The 17996-nt window shown below is 48.7% G+C and overlaps 1 protein-coding gene across 4 annotated transcripts in view; it reads right to left on the bottom strand.

The window, feature by feature from the left end:
* The window catches only part of Elmod3 (ELMO domain containing 3), a 30851-nt gene that overhangs the window by 6014 nt on the left and 6841 nt on the right, over positions 1–17996 (bottom strand). For all 4 annotated transcript variants that reach the window (XM_021654066.2, XM_021654067.2, XM_021654069.2 and 1 more), the window contains 7 exons: positions 15495–15569; positions 14375–14444; positions 9193–9261; positions 8520–8611; positions 7191–7314; positions 6913–7035; positions 3115–3245 (listed from right to left, as the gene is read on the bottom strand). In XM_021654066.2, the coding sequence (XP_021509741.1) occupies positions 3115–3245; positions 6913–7035; positions 7191–7314; positions 8520–8611; positions 9193–9261; positions 14375–14444; positions 15495–15569 (684 nt within the window). The remainder of the gene's footprint in view (positions 1–3114; positions 3246–6912; positions 7036–7190; positions 7315–8519; positions 8612–9192; positions 9262–14374; positions 14445–15494; positions 15570–17996) is intronic.

Here is a 17996-nt window from a genome sequence, read left to right as displayed (position 1 = left end):
TCAATTCCCAGCACCCACATGGCAGCTCACAACTGTCTGTAACTCCAGTTCCAGGGGATCTGACACCCTCACCCGGCTGACCGTGCAGGAAAAACAGCAGTGTACATAAAAAGAAACCAAAATTCTAACTAGGAGTGCTTAGGTGAGCACAGGTGAGAGGTGCTGACAGTTATTGTTGGCAGTCTAGGAGAGACAAGCTTCTGGCCTGTCTAGACTAGGTCAGCTGAGGTGGAGGCCCACCCACACCGTCCACGAGCTGGTGTCCTGGACCAGATAAAAAGGAGGAATCCAGCAGAGCATGGATACCACGTGACCATCTGAGTCAAACAAGTCCTTCCTTAAGCTGCTTTTGTCACAGCGACATAAGGGTAACTGATACACACACTTCCACTGATGTATCTTGAAAACACCAGGGCCAATCTCATTTTGTTCTGTTTGTTTATGTTTTGCCTTTTTAAAATGGGGTCTCACACAGCCCAGGCTGGCCTGGAGTGTACTATGTAATTGAGGATGACCTTGACCTACTGATTTTCCTGCCTCCATCACCTGATCAATGCATGATCTCACCTAGCTTCACTTTGTTCTTTGCTCCTCTTCATGTGGTTACTATTAACCCCTCTCCCAGACTCCAGGGTCACGACTGGTTTCCTATACTCTAAGCCTAATAAATCTCTGTGTAACCCTTGGACTGTCTGTATCTTTTACCTTTCCCCTCCTTCTGGAATATCCCACTGTGTTCCTGGCACAAGTGTGCTCTGTGTGTGATGCTCATGGCTTGACAGTAAGTTTCCAGTTACCAGCACGTGTTCCTAGGAACCCCTCACTCTATTTGTGGACCTGGCGCTCTGCCGGGGACATAGTTTCCAGGGCAGTGCTGGGAAGCATTCATGTCCATTTTCCTCTCACCTAGCTGTGGACACTTGGCAGGTACTCTACCATCTGAGCCACGTTCCCAGCCCCACCCCCCTTTGAGACAGGGTTCTGCTGTGTCACCCTGGCTGACCTGGATCTCTCTATGTAGACCGTGCTGGCCTTGAAGTCACAACAGATCCGTCTGCCTTTGACTCCTAGAGTACTGGGATTAAAGGTGTGGGTTACCACACTCAATGTCCCCCCACTTCTTCTTAAGCAGGGTCTCCTAGACAGAGAAATGCTGTCTTGAAAAACAAAACAAAACTCTATCTATCTATCTATCTATCTATCTATCTATCCATCCATATATATATATATATATAAATTCAAGGTTAGCCTAAGCTTCATGGCAAGTTCCAGGCTATATATATATATAAAACCTTGAATTTCCAGGTATGTCCTAACATGCCAGGTCCTCAGAACCTGTCGTATAAATTATATTGGTAAACTGTCATGTGCCGTTTGTGCTGGCTGTGCACCGACTCTTGAGAACAAGAATCCCCTTGTCACAGACTCCAGCATCCTCCCAGACTCCTCGTCCTGGCCCAGGCTGCCCGCCTCACCCTGTCAGAGGGAGGGAGGAGAACAGCAAACAGCTACGGGCATTAATGACACTGCACCTTTGAGACCAGCTAGAAGGAAAACCATTTCCAACCAAGGTCACTGTCGTTTACCCATGGCACAAAACCTCCCGCAGTGGGGATGAGGAGCTGAAAGCGCTCATGAGAGCCCACCCTGCTTTGCCCAGAACTCTCCCAGTATGACCGCTGCAGCAGGCTCCCCTCATCCTTGCTGCTGGATGCGATAGCTGCCTGAACTGATAAGCCCTCTGTCTGCTCCTGGGTATTTCTTCTTTTACCTTTGCTTTCTATATGCTCAATAGACTCCCTCATTCAGACCTGAAAATATGTGTACAGACCGTCCTCTGGATAGAACACAATTGAACTCAGGGCTCTCTGCACACGAGGAAAACATGCTACCAGCTGAGCTGCATCTCCAGCCCCAGGGAGCCAACTTTGATTTCTATGTTATTAAATAATATTTCCTGCTCATGCTAAGTGTGGTGGTGCATACCTATGATCTCAGCACTCTGGGAGGCAGAGGCAGGAGTATCGTTGTGAGTTCAAGGCCAGCCTGGTCTACAAAGCACATCCAGGACAGCAAAGGCTACACAGAGAAAGGCTGTCTTGAAAAACAAAACAAAACTACATATATATAGTATCCATGTATGTGTGTGTGTATATCCATCCCAGGCTTGCCTTGAACTTGATATGTAGCCCAGGCTGGTATGCAACTCACTGCAGGTATTAATATTATGGCAGTGCTAGGACTTAACCACAGTACCCCGAGCCTGCTAGGTGAGTGCCCTTTCACAGCTACATTTCCAAACCCTGGAAGTCACGAGGTGAGGCTCTGAACTCCCGCCTCAGCCTCTTGTGCTGGGATTACAATCATGTGTCACCATACCAAGCTCATAATGTACACTTCTTTTTATTTAACTTTTTATGCGTATGGTGCTTTGCTTGTATGTATGTTTGCATACCCCATGGATGCCTGGTACTTTAGGAGGGCAGAACACAGAGCTAGAGTTACAGACCACTGTGAACTACCGTGTGAACACTGGGCATTAAAACTGGGCTCTTTAGAAGAGGAGTCAGGGCCTGGAGAGCTGGCTCAGAGGTTAAGAGCATGCCAATGACAGATTATTCTCATTACGTTGTTGACATGGAGACAAACATCTTAACTGTGGGCAGGACCACTCCCTGGGCAGGGGATGTAGGCCCATGGAACAAACAGAAAGAGCTGTACACTTAGAATTCTTGCAGGTATTGCTTTGTCTCTTAACTGTGGTGCAGTGTGACTGGCTGCCTCCTGATGCTCCTGCTTCAGTGATGCCCTATAACCCCTAACTGTGAGCAAAACCAAAGCTTCCTCACTAGCTGTACCACAGCCACCCAAAGGAAGTGACAGCAAGTCTTCATGATTTCCATCCTACAGATGAGGAGATCAAGGTTCTGAGTGGCTGAGGGGTTTGCTGAAGACCAACAGCTAATAAATGGTAGAGCTCAGATTCCAGGGCATCTGACAAAGAAGCCGTTCCTGGTTTGTCTCCACCATCCTGACAATGAACTATGCAGTCCCCTCCCTGTTTGGGTCCTCAAGCCACAGCCTTCCCCACTTTGTCCTCCACCAGAGCCCTACCTGGACATGGTGATGAGACAGGCGGAAGATCTCCTGGGCCATCAGCAAGGTGTTTGAGTCCATCACCAGGTACAGTAGGTGCAGGAGGGCAAGGAAGCCGGCTCCCCGGAGGTCGGTAGCTGGATTTGCTCCTGTGGAAGAAACCAGGATGTGAAGGTGAGCAAGGAAGATGTCCTGATCCCTTGAGCTCCCGGGACGTGGCTGGAACCCTGCCCTGACACTGCCCTGCTGGGCTGGAGCGCTCTGTACATGCCTGCTTCTGGACATAGCCCTGATGGGCCCTACGGCACCAAACAAGCCCATCCTTCAGCACTCAGGACGCCCTGGCAGCGGTTTTCTAATGCTCCCATGGCCTTCTGTAGTCATTTCCCCACATGACTACCAGCAAGATATTACAAAGACAGGGGCTGGCGGTGTAGTTTAGGAGGCAGTGTCTGCTCACCATATATGAGGCCCTGTGCATCATTAACTGGGCATACTTGTCAACATGCCTGTCTCCCCAGAACTTGGGAGGTAGAGGCAGGAGGATGAAGCTTTCAAAGTCATCCTTGTTTGTAGAGACAAGTTCAAGGCCAGCAGAAAGGAAAAACGAGGAAGACAAACTCAAGCTGACACAGGCCTGTCCTTTCTCCTGTGTCTGCACCATGTTAGGATACGGTGAGAAGCCCTCAGCAGAAGTCAAGCACATTCTGGAGCCGTGCTCTCAGCTGCCAGAGCCATCTAGATCACGTGCCAAATAACCTAGTTTCTATACATTACCCAGTTTAAGTCTTTTGTCATAGCAACAGAAAATAGACTAAGAGCAGATCAAAAGGCCCCCAATAGCTGAGGGATAGAAGGGACAGAAGGGCAGCCTTGTAAGACAGACCCAACTTAGGTAACATGTAACCCGCTCCAACCAAACACCACAAACATGTCCTGTTCCTCCTGCTCCTCCTGCTCCTCCTCAGCAAAGGCCTAGCGAGGGCCCAGGTTCCTTCCCTTGTCTGGCTGAACCCAGGCAGCCCTGAGCTGCACTGCAGACAGCCGGGTGTGGAGCTTGGCATTTATCCTGTCTGGAGGTAAGGAGCCTCTTGTCCCCTCTACAGTGACAGCGGGGAACATGGGAACAGTAACACAGTCCCATCACTGTTCCCAGCGAGCAGCGTTCATTGAAGCTGAATGCAATATATGGGCTTTCAGCCAGTGAGTGACACTGCCCCTTACTCCCTGGCCCAGTACTGGAACAGAGAGATAAAGACCCAGAGACTGTAATCTGTAATGCTCAGAATGTCCAGGTAATGACTGAATGTGGGCTATAGCAAAACCAGGAGGTGCTCAACCTGAATGGTACCTGAGATAAGGAGGATGCTCGAAGCACCTGAGAGATTTTAAAGCAGTTCTGATGGTCAGAATAATCCCTACTTCCAAAGACGCCCACACTTTGAACCTCAGAATCTAGGGGCACAGCACACGGCAAAGGAGAAAAAGACACGGGGAAAGTCAAGGCTGCTACCTGCAGAGAGGGAGAGTGTCATGGGGTATCTGCGTGGGCTTGGTGCAGTAGAGCAGGGTCCATGAAAGCAGAAGGAGGTGGAAACACATAGCTAGAGAGAGGATGTGAGCATGACTGAGCTCGGGGATGCTGCTTCTGGCTGTGGCAATAGAGGTCTGCGGAAAGTTTCTAGAAGCTCAAAATGTTAGAGTTAGATTTTCTCGTAGGTCCTTCACAAATGAAATCAGTACTGCTGATACCCTGGTCCTCTCATGGGGTCCTGTGTCAGGCTGAGCTACAAACTAAAAAGTGGGCTTCTTTGTTCCACATCACTCTCTTCACGGCTGGGACAGGGTTGCATGGAGTCCAGGCTGGCCTCCAACCTGCTATGCACCTGAGTATGACCTCAAACTTTTGGCTCATTTCTCCAGTGCTGGAATTGTGTATGGAGCTATGCTATGTTGCAGGATATTTGATCCCACTGTGAATCCTGAGACTGCGAACTGTAAAACTTTGTTTTCTGTTTGCTGTGGTTGAGCCCTAACACACACCTTCAACCCAAGAACTTTCTATAGACAGGGTTAAATAAAGTTAACCCTAGAGCAAGAGGTGGAGCAAGCAACCAGCTGACAGGGATTAAAGAGTTGGAAGGACTTTGAGTTGAAGGGTAATTAAGGCAGCATGGAGACGAAAAAAAGGAGTGTTTCACTTTCTAGCTCTTGAGCTTTTGGGGCTTTGGGCGAGCAAGCCTTTGTCCTTGGGTTTTGTTTGTTTGTTTTCGTTTGTTTGTTTGTTTGTTTGTTTGTTTTTCCTCCCATTTTTGGCTTTTTCCTCCTGGGCTGTCAGCTGAGCTAGTGAGCCTTTTGGGCTTTTTCTATCCAGACATGAGCTGAGAAGAAAGGTCATGAAAGAAGGATGCTTTCTCGACTCTACCTAGTAGTGAATCAAAGCAGATGTTGAGACTCATAACCAAATTTTGGGCAGAGTTCAGGGAATCATATGAAAGAAGGGGGGTTACTAAGACCTGGAGAGGACAGGAGCTCCACAAGGACCAAATATATCTGGGCACAGAGGTCTTTTCTGGGACTGATATTCCAAACAAGGACCATTCATGGAGATAACCTAGAACCCCTGCACAGATGTAGACCATGGCAGCTCAGTGTCCAAGTGGGTTCCCTAGTAAGGGGAACAGGACTGTCTCTGACATGAACTCAGTGGCTAGCTCTTTGACCTCCCCACCCTCCGTGGGAGGAGCAGCCTAGCTAGGACACAGAGGAGCACATTGCAGCCAGTCCTGATGAGACCTGATAAGCTAGGGTTAGATGGAAGGGGAGGAGGACCTCCCCTATCAGTGGACTTAGAGAAGGGCAGGGAGGAGATGAGGGAGGGAAGGTGGGATTGGGAAGGAATGAGGGAGCGGGCTACAGCTTGGATATAAAGTTAATAAACTGTAATTAATATAAAAAATAAAATTTTAATAAAAAAAAAAGAAGGGTGCTTTCTCTGCTTCTCTGAGCTAGCAGGTTTTCACCTCAGCATCTCGCTCCTGAGTCTTTCTTAGTCAAGTAGAATGGTTGGGGTTTTTCTTCTTTTAAACAACAATGCTAGTCTATGGGATGCGGGGACTGAACACAGGGCTTCATGCGAGGTGAGCACTTTAATAACTGAGCTACATCTCCTAGCCAAATTTGTGGAAGTCTGTTACTGCAACTGTAGAAAACTCTGACAGCTCTGGTTGGCCTGGAACCCTCTATGTATACCCGGCTGGCCTCAAACTCACAGAGATCTGCTTGCTTCTGCTCTTTGAGGGCTGGGGTTAAGGCTGTGTACCGCCATGCCCTGCAATATAGTTTCTTATTCTTTACAAAGGTGAGACAAGATTTGGGGGGTAAAGAGTACAGGGCTGAGGATGCAGCTCAGTGGACAGCCTGCTTACCTGGCGTGCACAAAGCCCTGGGCTGGACATCCAGTTCTATGCAAACTGGGTAAAAAACTCTGATCCCAAAGCAGGGGAGATAAGTGCTTCAATAAGAAATAGCTACAACCCAGTTTTCATTTGAAAAGAGGAAACACGAGCAAACCAGATTGCAACGACACCCCTCCTGTCTCTCGCCACACAAGTGTGTCCCAGCAGACTGCAGACTCCAAGGGACAAGCTGTCTACCCTTCTTCCTCCCTCAGCCGTGCTCGGCACACTCCTGTGTGCTGCCCGGGGGCCGTGGATCTTCTGTGCCCCCTAGATGCCCCTCCTCCCTCAAGACGGCCCCTCCCTCTGGGATCAATCAGACAAGACAAGGGAAGCAAGATGGGAGCTTTTCTCTCACCCTGGAAGCCCAGGTCTTCCCAATGGTCTCCGTGGAGTGCACAGTCAAACTTGGAGCCCGTCAGCTTCTTGTAGATGGTCTGGAGCACTCGGCCATGCATCGGGTCCTGGCTGTCCAGGCCACCTGCCCAAGACACATGCACACCTGCTAGCTGTCCCCAGGGAGAGACCAGTGCTTCCTGCACCGTGTTCAAGACATGCTACCAGCACTCCTGTTGTCATGGCAATCGGAGTAGACAGGGGCCTTAGCGTGTGCCCCGGGGCTGCCCTAGCACTCACACTGAGCAATGGTGAAGATCAAGTCTCTTTCTTCCCGAAGCCCCTGGTGCAGCTTTGGTGGCCCAAAGAGGCAATGCCGGAGGGCGGCGAGCCCAGTCCTTCGAATAGTTGGCTGGATTCTTTTCTGAGAAGGGAAGCGCAGACAGTCAACCAAACCTTTATCACCAGTGACTGCCCCTCCACAGTGCTTGCGCCAGGAGGCAGCACTGAGACCCCAGGGACGGAGCTTCCAGCTCAGAGAGTCTCTGCACGGTGTGCTTTGAACTAGTCTTCCCAGCTTGTTCTCTGCACGTGGCCTCTTAGGCTTTTTCAGAACTGGCTATTGACTAACCAGTGAGGCTTGGCTGTGGCCACATGGAAACCCCAATATGGTCACCCAAAAGCCAGGCTAGTATCCTCCGCAAGGTTGCCTCTACTCTTCATACAGCTGTTTCTTTGAGGATATGGATTCCAAACTGTAGCTCCTTCCCCGCTCCCAGGATGTTAGGGCCAGTGGGCACTCATGAGTTACATGTCACCCTAGAGTACATCGTGCTGGCTCCCCGAACCCGAGGTCACTGCTGCCAGCCTTACAGGGTTCTAGGTTTGGGCATGTTCTGGCCTTTTGTATCCGTTTCTGTCTCTTTAGGCTCCCTCCTGATCTAGGCTGAATACCTGAAACCACATTCTTGCTAGACTCACTGCACGCTGCTCAATACATCCCACAAAAGCCCCCAGTGTGCGTATCCCCTCATACTCCTTTTCTCGCCCACCTTATTCCTGGTGTGTGTGTGTTTGTGTGATGTGTGTGAGGGGGCATACATACCACAATGCATGTGGAGGTCAGAGGACAACTGTGGCAAGAGTTCTCTCCTTCCACTTTTACATGGGATCTGGGGATCGAACTCAGGTCACAGGGCTTGTATGGCAAGAACCTTTATCCACTGAGTCATCTTGCTTCTCCACACAACGTTTTTTTTAAGATTTATTATTTATTATATACAGTGTCCTACTGGCATATGTGCCTGCAGGCCAGAAGAGGGCACCAGATCTCAGTATAGATGGTTGTGAGCCACCATGTGGTTGCTGGGAATTGAACTCAGTACCTTTGGAAGAGCAGCCAGGGCTCTTAACCTCTGAGCCTCTGAGCCTCTGAGCCTCTGAGCCTCTGAGCACAAGGCAGCCTTCTTCCTCATGTCATGCTGGGACCATAGGTGTGAACCACCATATCTGGTTCTTTGGTACCTGAGACCCTGTACCCAACATTTCTAAGGTGAGAAAGGGTCCAGTGCACAGCAAACTTGGGAAGCAGGAGCATGCATGCTGGGCCATATTTCCCTACAGCCATACCTTGAAGGACGAGAGGTCCACAGTCTGGAAGTGCTGCAGGGCTTCGCTGAAGGAGATGAGCTGGCCAGGCTGCTGAGAGCTGATCCCACTCTCTAGGTCAAAAGAGAAGACACCCGAGGATCCGGGATAATGGTGGTCCTATTAGCAAACACCCACTTGATGGCCAGCTGGTGTCACCTCTAAGCCGAGCAGTGGCTACCAACTTGTCACCAGCAATGTAGGTGGTGGCTGCTGTCACTTGCTGTGACCTCTCTCCTGGGCTTGGCTGGGACCCAGATGGTGGTGACCCTTTTACAGCTCCACCTGAATCTGTCAGAAATGAACTGGAGACAATGCTCCCCAGCCTTCAGAGACTGCCAGCAAATGTCTTCTACAGGGGCCCTCACTGCCCGCCTCCATCCATGTCCCCCTTCAGGGGCTAACCCTGACCAGCGTTCCCTTGTCTTCCCTCAGCACTGGGTAGAGGGTGAGGAATGGCAGCCTTGCCCTGTGGTGGTCCTTCTCCACTTCATGTAGCGTGTCATTTTAGGGGTTGTGGACAACACTCTCTTCTATGTTACTTAACTAAAATGGGGACATTCAAGAGTTCATCATCTACTCCCCGTCACAGGTGCACGGCTGGCATGTGGCTTCCGCTGGCCGCTGTGCTGGTCAGCACCATTTCCACACTTACCTGGGTCTGGGTGGATGACCTCTACCACGTCCCACTCTTCCTGGGCTCTGAGCACCTCTGCACTCACAACTGCAATGGTGAGAAAGGAGTCTTGGTGAGATCTGGGCCTCAGTGAGGCCGGTCACACAGCCCTTCCCTCCAAACCACAGCACTCCTGCTGGTCAAACAGTCCGGAGGAGGCGAAAGGATCAGGTCGGGTTATCATGTCAGAAGCCTGGTGGCTTCATCAGAGAATCCAGGAATTAAGAAGGGAAGTGCTTAGACACTGCAGAACCAGAGAACAGGGGTGCAGGGAGCCCCCTCTCCCAGGACTCCCCAAGACAGCCTCAGCACAGTAGAGGGCAATGGAAAATGGAGCGGTCGAGAGGAAGCTGCAGATGCAACTTAGAGGTGAAGCTTCTGGGCTGGGGGAGGGGGATTGTGCGGCTCAGCTGGAGAGCACTTGCCTGATGTACATAAGGCCCTCGGGTCAGTCCCCAGCACTGATCCACCAGGCATGGTGGTGTGTGCCCGGAGTCCCAGCGCTCGAGGCAACCCTGCCTTTAAAATACCAATAAAATAAAAATAGGTAATTGCACATGTGCGTGGAGGTATCGGCAGTGGCCAGAAGAGGTGGTGGAGACCCTGGAGCTGTGGCTATGCAGTTGTGAGCCACCGGAACTCTAATCCTCTGAAGAGCAGCAAGCACTGTTAAACACCGAGCCATCTCTCCAGCCTCAAAAAAAAAAAAAAAATTAAGTAATGTTTCTTCATTTCGGACAAAAGTCCGGTGTGTCAGGTTTTCTCAGGAAATAGTTGCAGAAGAGCAAAAGTATTTTAATTACAAGGATTGCAATATGGATAAAAGAAAGGTGAGCCAGGCAAGGTGGTGCAAGCCTTTAATCCCAGCACTTGGGAGAGAGAGGCAAGTGAATTGTGAGTTCATGCCTGGCCAGCCTGGTTTACAAGTGAGTTTTAGGTCAGCCTGGGCTACATCTTGTTTCAAAAGAAAGAAACATATAAAGAAACACACAAGAAAATAAAGGAAAATGGGGTAGCAACTTCCCACTGGTGCCCTGTGCAGAGCAGGGCACTGCCATGTCATTTCCACCACACAGGGTCTTCTGGATCAAAGACCTCCTGTGGCCAGCATGCTGACTGTACTCAAACTCAAGCCTTCTCCTGCTCAGTCTCTGGTGCCAGGAAGCATGCCCGCCACCGCCAGCTCCAGGAGCAGTTATTATTTCTCTGAACCAGCCTTCGTTTCCTGTTGGCCACTACAGCACTGGAAACAGCTCTTCTGGAAGCCTGAGCGCTGCCATCATAAGGGAGAACACTGGGCTAGAGAGTGCGTGCAAGAGCTGTGCATGGTGGGCCTTTAGTCCCAGTACTCTGGAGGCAGAAGTAGGGGGAATCTATGAGATCAAACCCATCCTTGGCTACAGAGGGCTACCCACTGAGCCACGTCTCTAGCCCCTTTCGTCTTAGTTATGGCTTTGCCTGTTACACGTATCCATTTACTCACTGAGTCCTGGCTGGTCTGCAACTCTCTGTGCAGAACAGGCTACCTTCAAACTCGTGGCAATCCTCCTACCTTGTCTCCCGAGCACTGGGGGCACAGGCGTGGGGGCCACCTCACCAGGCCTATGTTCATTAATATGATCTGTTATGCTCACTTCTTTTATATTGTCCTTTTAGATTTTACAAACCAGAAGTTTAAGACTGTAAACTAGAAGAAAAATCACACAATTGAAGAATAAGTACGTGGAGTGCCAAAGTACTTAATAACTATAATCAAACTTGTTTCAGCTTTCACAAAAGAATTTTATGTGTGTAAAGTTTACGCCCATTCTGGCGTGACTTAGGTGACCGCAATGCTTAAAATCAGGGTTTGAAAAGTTCTTTAAAGTTATATTTATTAATTATTATTGGATATATGTCTGTTTGTGTGGGCACACATATACAATAGCACACTGGACAATAGCACACATGTAGGGGTCAAAAGACAGCTTGTGCAAGTTGTTTCTCTCTTTCTGCCTTTATGTGGGTTAGGGATTTGAACTCTGGTCCTCTGGCTTACACAGTAAGCCCCTTCCTTTGCTAGCCTTGAAGCTCCCATTCAGCTCTGCAGTACGAGGACATCCTGAACTGTTGAGTGTGAATGAATATGCTGACTTCATGTTTGTGTCATCTTTGTAAATGCGTCGGTATCGAATGCCGTTCCAGAAATGCCTAATTAATGTCACATGTTAGGAAGCAGACACTGTGCCAACTGGAAGCACAAGAGGTCTCACACACAGCTCTGGAGGTCACCGCCGCTTCTCTGAAATAAGATCAGTTTAAAATCTTGGGCTTACAGAATATCAACATGAAGTCAGCCAGGCACAGGGGTTCACCCCTGTAGCCCTAGCACTCAGGAAGACTACTGTGAGTCTAGGACTAGCCTGGGCTATAGTGAGACCACGCCTTCAAAAACAGTAATAGCAATGGGGAAATTTTTAATAACAAGACTGAAAAGAATACTAAACAATATTGCTCAGTCCGCCATAGAATCAAACCTTGCAGTTTACCTGAACACTTGTGACCTTCAGTGACCTTGTGCAAATAGGGTCTGCGCCTGGGTATTTCTTTTGTTCTCTCCAGTAGACTTCATTTTGGCTTATATGGAAATTAGAGTTTATACAATTAAAAAGAAAATGTCGCATGGTGGGACAAACCTTTAATCTCAGCACTTGGGAGGCAGAGGCAGGCAGATTTCATTTCTGTGAGTTCGAGCCTGGGCTACACAGTGAGACTGTCTCAAAACAAAACAGGAAGGAGCCAGCAGAGACACTCTTTTGCCTCTCTTTTGCTGTGTGATAGCCTGCACCAACTTGGAACTCCAACTGCAGGCAGGACACCAAGTTCAGCCCCTTGACCTTGAAATTGACTGACCGTCAATGAACTCAGTCTGTTTCTCAGGTAGGGACTCAGGTAGCCCTGGGTGGTCTTAAACCACTCTCCAGCCAAGAATATGTCCTTGAACTCCTGATCTTTCTACCTCTACCTCCCACGTGTGGGAAACAGGCACGTGCCACCATGCTTGCTTAAAGCCCTATTCCACATAAAACCACCCAGTCTCTGCCACTCTGTTGTAGTACTGAAAAATGGATTGACAGAACAGACTTGCAGTTAAGTAAAATAATACCAAATGCTGATGATGACTGAGGGGAAGGCGGTTGGAAGAGGCAGAGAGGGCCTCTCTCTGCTGCTGTTTTTTTTTTTTTTGTTTGTTTGTTTGTTTTTGTTTTTTTTTTTTTGCCAAATTATTTAGCCATCTGTGAGTTCTCATGGGATTTCAGTAAGAAGAGGCAATTCTCCAACTTCTAACATGGTTATGTAGCCCAGAGGCAAGAGTTCATCAAGTGTTCACTATTGTTAGTGACACAGTCACGGTCTCAGGGCCAGTAAGTTAGAGGGACTGGCGAAATGGATTCAGGGTCCTAAGACTCTGGGCCGCCAGGGAATTCCACCTTGTTCCTTCCAGCCTTGGGCAGCAGACACTGACACTCAGAAGGACTCGGCTAGAGAACGCCAACAAAGCTTGGTCTTGATGACTAGAGAAAATGAAGTTCTGAAGAGCTTAAGTTAGCCTTGGTGACTCCATTTTGAATAAAGAGCCATCTTGACTGGGAGCTGAATTCAGGGACCAGGAAATATCACAGAATGTACACTTGGCAGAGAACAAAGTTAACTCTCCTAGCAACAGCCTCCAGGAAATATCACAAAATAAATACTTCGTAGAAAATAGAGACAAACTCCCTGACAATAGTCAATGAGAACAGGTTGGGAATCGGGTGGGAAAACTCTCCCCAATGTTTCAGATATAGTTTAGAAAAATAGCTATTGTGCTTATATGCTTTAGGAATTGTGATTATGTGCCTCAGAAAAGGTCATCTTGCCCTGCTAACTTTTACCTAATCCTGTAATGTCAAGGCATATGCCCTCCCTGTTTGCTGTCATAGAATCATGTGCCTCCCTGCTTGCTGTCATGGAAACCCCCTGCTCACAGACTTTCCCTTTAAAATTCCTGTTCACTCAGAACTCAGGGTCCCACTTTTTTCTGCTGCATCAGTGAGACTTGAGTCCTGAGTTTGATCGCTCTTGTAATAAAGCTCCCTTGCTCTTGCATCAAGTCATCTCCTGGTGGTCTCTGAGAGTTCCATGAACCTGGCATTACAGTTCAGTCTTTAGCAAGCAAGACTGTGGGAGATAAAAATAGGGGCAAAGTGGCTGAAGAAAAAGAGGACATTGCAAGAGCAAGACTGTGGGTTTGCTCCTCAGCTTCCCCTCCAAGAGAGGAAAGGCTGAGAGATGGCTTAGCAGTTAAGAGCACTTGCTGCTCTTCCAAAGGACCTGAGTTTGGTTCCCAGCACCCACACTGGGGCAGTGAAGAGCCACTAGTAACTCTAGCTTCAAGGCATCTAGCACCCTCTTCTGGCCTTCATGGGCACTTGGTGATTCACTCACATGGACATACACATAGGCATAAAATAATTCTTTAAAAAAGAAAGAGTATGAGCCAGCACTGTAATCCTGTAATCCCAGCACTAGGAAGGTAGAGGCAGGGCGATTTATGGCAAGTTCAAGGCCAGCCTGATGTACAGAGTAAGATCCAGGACAGACAGCGCTATACACAAAATAAAACAAGTGAGAAATGTGCAAGTGGTGGGGCTGAGCACAGCCTTCCTAACTCCAACCCTGGCCTCCAGGCAGCACTACCAGCTACCTCTCACCCTATGACCCTTCACCCACAAAGCAGTCTGACCACGTCTGTGAGCCAGGAGCAGAACCTTGGCCACTAGGGGGAGGGAGGTTGCCATTACAACAGTTAAGGAACAGAAAGGTCAAGCTAGCCTTATCCAGCTGCCACCCTCTGGCCCACACCCCTCCCCATAACGCAATAAAAGTGAATCAAATTCCTATTTTTCGCTGTAAACAGACATTATTACATGCCTTGCTCCAAAACACACAGCAAACCACCAATGGATAATCTGGCACCTAATCCGGGTTGCTTCTAATTTTTGTTGGGGAATGATAAACCTACAAAATTCAGAGAGAGAGAGAGAGAGAGAGCAAGGCTGATTCAGACGAAGGACAGTGGGTCCTTGGAGGCTCTGACCCGGGTCCCACCCAAACCCGAAGGGCCTTCCAGGGTCCTTACCCCCTGGCTGCCATCCACTCGATTCTGTGGTCAGGGCCTGGAGAATGCCGTGGTTCTTCAGCTCCGAGATCTGTTAGGGGCAGGTGGCCTTTAGAGGGAGGGCAGAATCCACGTCTCCCCATACTCAGCTTTTCCCACCCACTGTATATGAGCTAGCCTGGAAATTAAGCGGCTGGAAGACTGTATTTTGATGGGCTGATTAAAAATCTGTATGTGTGAGTGTCTGGGTGTAGACACTCAGGTAGGTCAGAGGTCAACCTGGGGTGCTGTTTCTTAGGAGAGTTCCATTCTGCTTTTACCACAGGGACCTTCTCAGGGGCCTGGGGCTCACTGATCTGATTAGACTAGCTGTCCAATGGGTCCCACGATTCTCCTGCCTCTGCATCCACAGCACTAGGATGACAAGCACACACCATCATGCCTGGCTTTTTTGTGCATTCTAGGGATCAAACCCAGGCCCTCATGCTAGCAAGGCAATTACTTTGCCACCTGAGCTGTTTCCTCAACCCTAGTGTGTGTGTGTATGTGTATACAAATGTCCACACTGCTGAGGCCTGGCTCTAGAGCATACTAAGCACAAAATCTACACCCCAGCTCTAAATTCAATCTTGTTTTTGTCTTGTTATGTGGAGTAGGCAGGCCTTGAACTCTATTCTTGTTTCAAACTATCAAATGCTTGGACTTACAGGCCTGTACCACCTCCTCCAGCCTAAAAGTGAGTCTTTTTTTTTTTTTTTTTTCCCCAAGAGAGGGTTTCTTTGTGTATCCCTGGCTGTCCTGGAACTCCCTCTGTAGACCAGGCTGGCCTCGAACTCAGAGATCTGCCTGTCTCTGCCTCCCAAGCGCTTAAATTAAAGGTGTGCGCCACTGCCTGGCTAAAAGTTGTTCTTAAATCCTGAAACACTTTGACTGTGAGGCTGCAGCTGGGTAATGTGGGGACAAGCTTGTGGCCCCGTGAACGGTAAATACACACAGAAGCGTGACCCTTTGAGACTATGCATTCTATGCTCATCCTCTGGGGGATGTGATCACTTCAGAGTGCGAGCTCCTGAGGTCCTAGCTGTACCCCTAGCACGCTAAGCTTGTGCTGGCAGGAGGCTGAGGCGTGGGTGATATGTACAGAAATTCCTCGGAAAGCCGTGAGTGCACCGCTGTCCTTGTACAACGAAGAGTGCACAACGGAGACTCTTTCCACCTGCAAGACAGACAGGAAGACCAGGGTCAGTTTCCTGCAGCGGTCGCCCTCAAAGCGCAGTTCAGATCTCTCAACTTTTCCTGGAATCACAAGAAATGAACTTCGGAGAAAAAGGCAACCCACTGGGCGAGGTGGCACACTTGGAGGTGACAGGCAGGAGGTCAAGAGTCTGAGGCCTGGGTCGGCCACAGAAGAGCCCGTCTCAGTCCTCACCTCCCACGAGGGCGTGGCGCACAAAGGCTTCTGCTTGAGGCCCTGGGTTCATCTGTCTTAGACGAGCATGTAGGTGGTACAGCGATGCGTACACTGCTGTGACCAGGGGACCCACCATAAGAGAAAAGAACAGAGAATAGAGGGAAAGAGGAGAGGAAAAACTATAAAGGATTACTTAGTGTTATTTAAGAAATCACTTTATGTATGTATGTATGTATGTATGTATGCATGCATGTATACATGTATGTATGCATAAATGGATGGATGGATGGGGGGCACATGTACCACAGCATGTATATGCAACTCTGAATGCAACCTGTAGGAGTTGGGTCTCTCCTTCCTCCATGTGATTCTGGGGACTCAAACTCGGCTCATCAGACTTGGCAGCAAGCAGGTTTACTGCTGAGCCATCTCACTATCCCCTAAGGAAGGGGATCGTAGGCTTCTAGGGTGTTAACAGGTCTTGGGACTTGTGCCAGTGAAGCTCACTGAGGCACTTTGTTCAGCCCCTTCACTCAGCAAACCTTTCCCCCAACAGTGTTTAAAAAACTAAAACTCCAGGACAGCCAAGGCGACAGAGAAACCCTGTCTGGAAAAAAACTAAAACAAACAAACAAAAACCCCACAACAACAACAAACCACAACAAAAGCAGCAAAACCAAAGAGCAGCGCCAAAGCCCTTGAACAACTGTTTCCCTCTCATGTCACAGGCACAGGGGTGGGGTCCATCCTCCTGACATATTAGGGGACAAAATCATATAAGCCAGTAAGTGAAGCAAAACTAAGGACCTAGTGTGGTGGCACTCACAGTTAATCCCAGAGCTTGGGAGGAGGAGGCAGAGGCAGGCGGATCTCTGTGAGTTCGAGCCCAGCCTGGTCTACAGAGTGAGTCCAGGACAGCCAGGGCTCTGCTACACAGAGAAAGCCCATCTAGAAAAACAGCAGACAAACAAACAGCACATGTGACAAAGAGGGAGACGTTTTCTCTAGGTGTGTGGGCCTAGCAGGTCTGAGGAGCCCAGTGGCCCCTCCACACCCACAAACAGCTGAGCAGCACACTGCGCTTGCTGTGCGGTTTTTTTAAATGAAGGGGAGGTCATGAATTTGGGGCCGGGTGGGAGAGGCTCTGGGAAGAGTTAGGGGCAGAAGTAGGGGGCAAATATGATCAAAATATATTATGTACATGCATGAAACTCTTGACTGATTAATAAAAATAAATCTAAAAACACACATAGATTTTGTCTCAAAAATCAACCAACCAATCAACTAACCAGCCATATCCACAAACTGACCAAACAAACCAGCCCCGGAGTGGTAGGACTAGCAAGATTGTCACAAAAAATCAAAACCAAAACTAAGTCCAGTAGAAAATGCCTGGTTTACACAAAAGGAAATGTCGTTTTAAATAATTTGAAGTGTGGGGTGTAGGTAGGTATCTGTGTGACCATCAAAATCTATCCTCACTTCCCATCTTGCTTTGAGGCAGGATCTCTTGCTCCCTGCTGGCATGCCAGGTTTGCAGGGCACTCCTGGGGATTTTAATCTCCACCTTAAATCTGGCCACACCTTCTGCTGTAGCCTAAATAAATGACAAGTAGAAGGAAGCTTTTGCCTTGCCTCTGGCTGTCCATTCTTTGGCTGGAATTAGCATCTACTTTCTTGGGATTCTGGTGTACACTGAAGACCAGCTGAGACATTTAGCCTCATGGACTAAACAACTACTCGATTCTTGGACTTCCTGTTGGCCTAGCTGGACCACGGCCTGTAAGTCACCCAAAGCAGTCTGTGTGCGAGTGTGCTGTTTGTGTGTGTGTATGCATTCTATCAGCTCTGCTCTCCAGAGAAACCTGATTAGTACATATAAAAAAATGGCATAGGAACTATTCTCAGATAATGTTTCAGTAATCAGGTAATCAAAGGTCAAAAAAGGTCATAAAAAACATGATGTTTGTTAGAGGTGTCAAAGGTTACAACTCACCAGATGCTGGTGTTTCTAACCTTTGACCTTGCAACAGACATTATCATCTATAAAATTTATACTCAAGAATCACACAATCAAGTTATAAAAAGAAAAGAAAATTACAAGAAAGATGTGCTAATGTTGTAAATGTCTTCTTAAAGAATGTAGGGCTTTGGACTGGGCTGCACTCAAGTCTACCGTTGGGTAGCTGTGGTGTGCCCGGCTGGACACCAGTACTGGCGTTCTTACTTACA

The sequence above is a fragment of the Meriones unguiculatus genome, chromosome 5 (genome assembly GCF_030254825.1).
Source record: "Meriones unguiculatus strain TT.TT164.6M chromosome 5, Bangor_MerUng_6.1, whole genome shotgun sequence".
NCBI lineage: Eukaryota > Metazoa > Chordata > Mammalia > Rodentia > Muridae > Meriones > Meriones unguiculatus.
The sequence above is the reverse complement of the archived record's forward strand: the minus strand, read 5'-3'. Positions and strand labels throughout refer to the sequence as shown.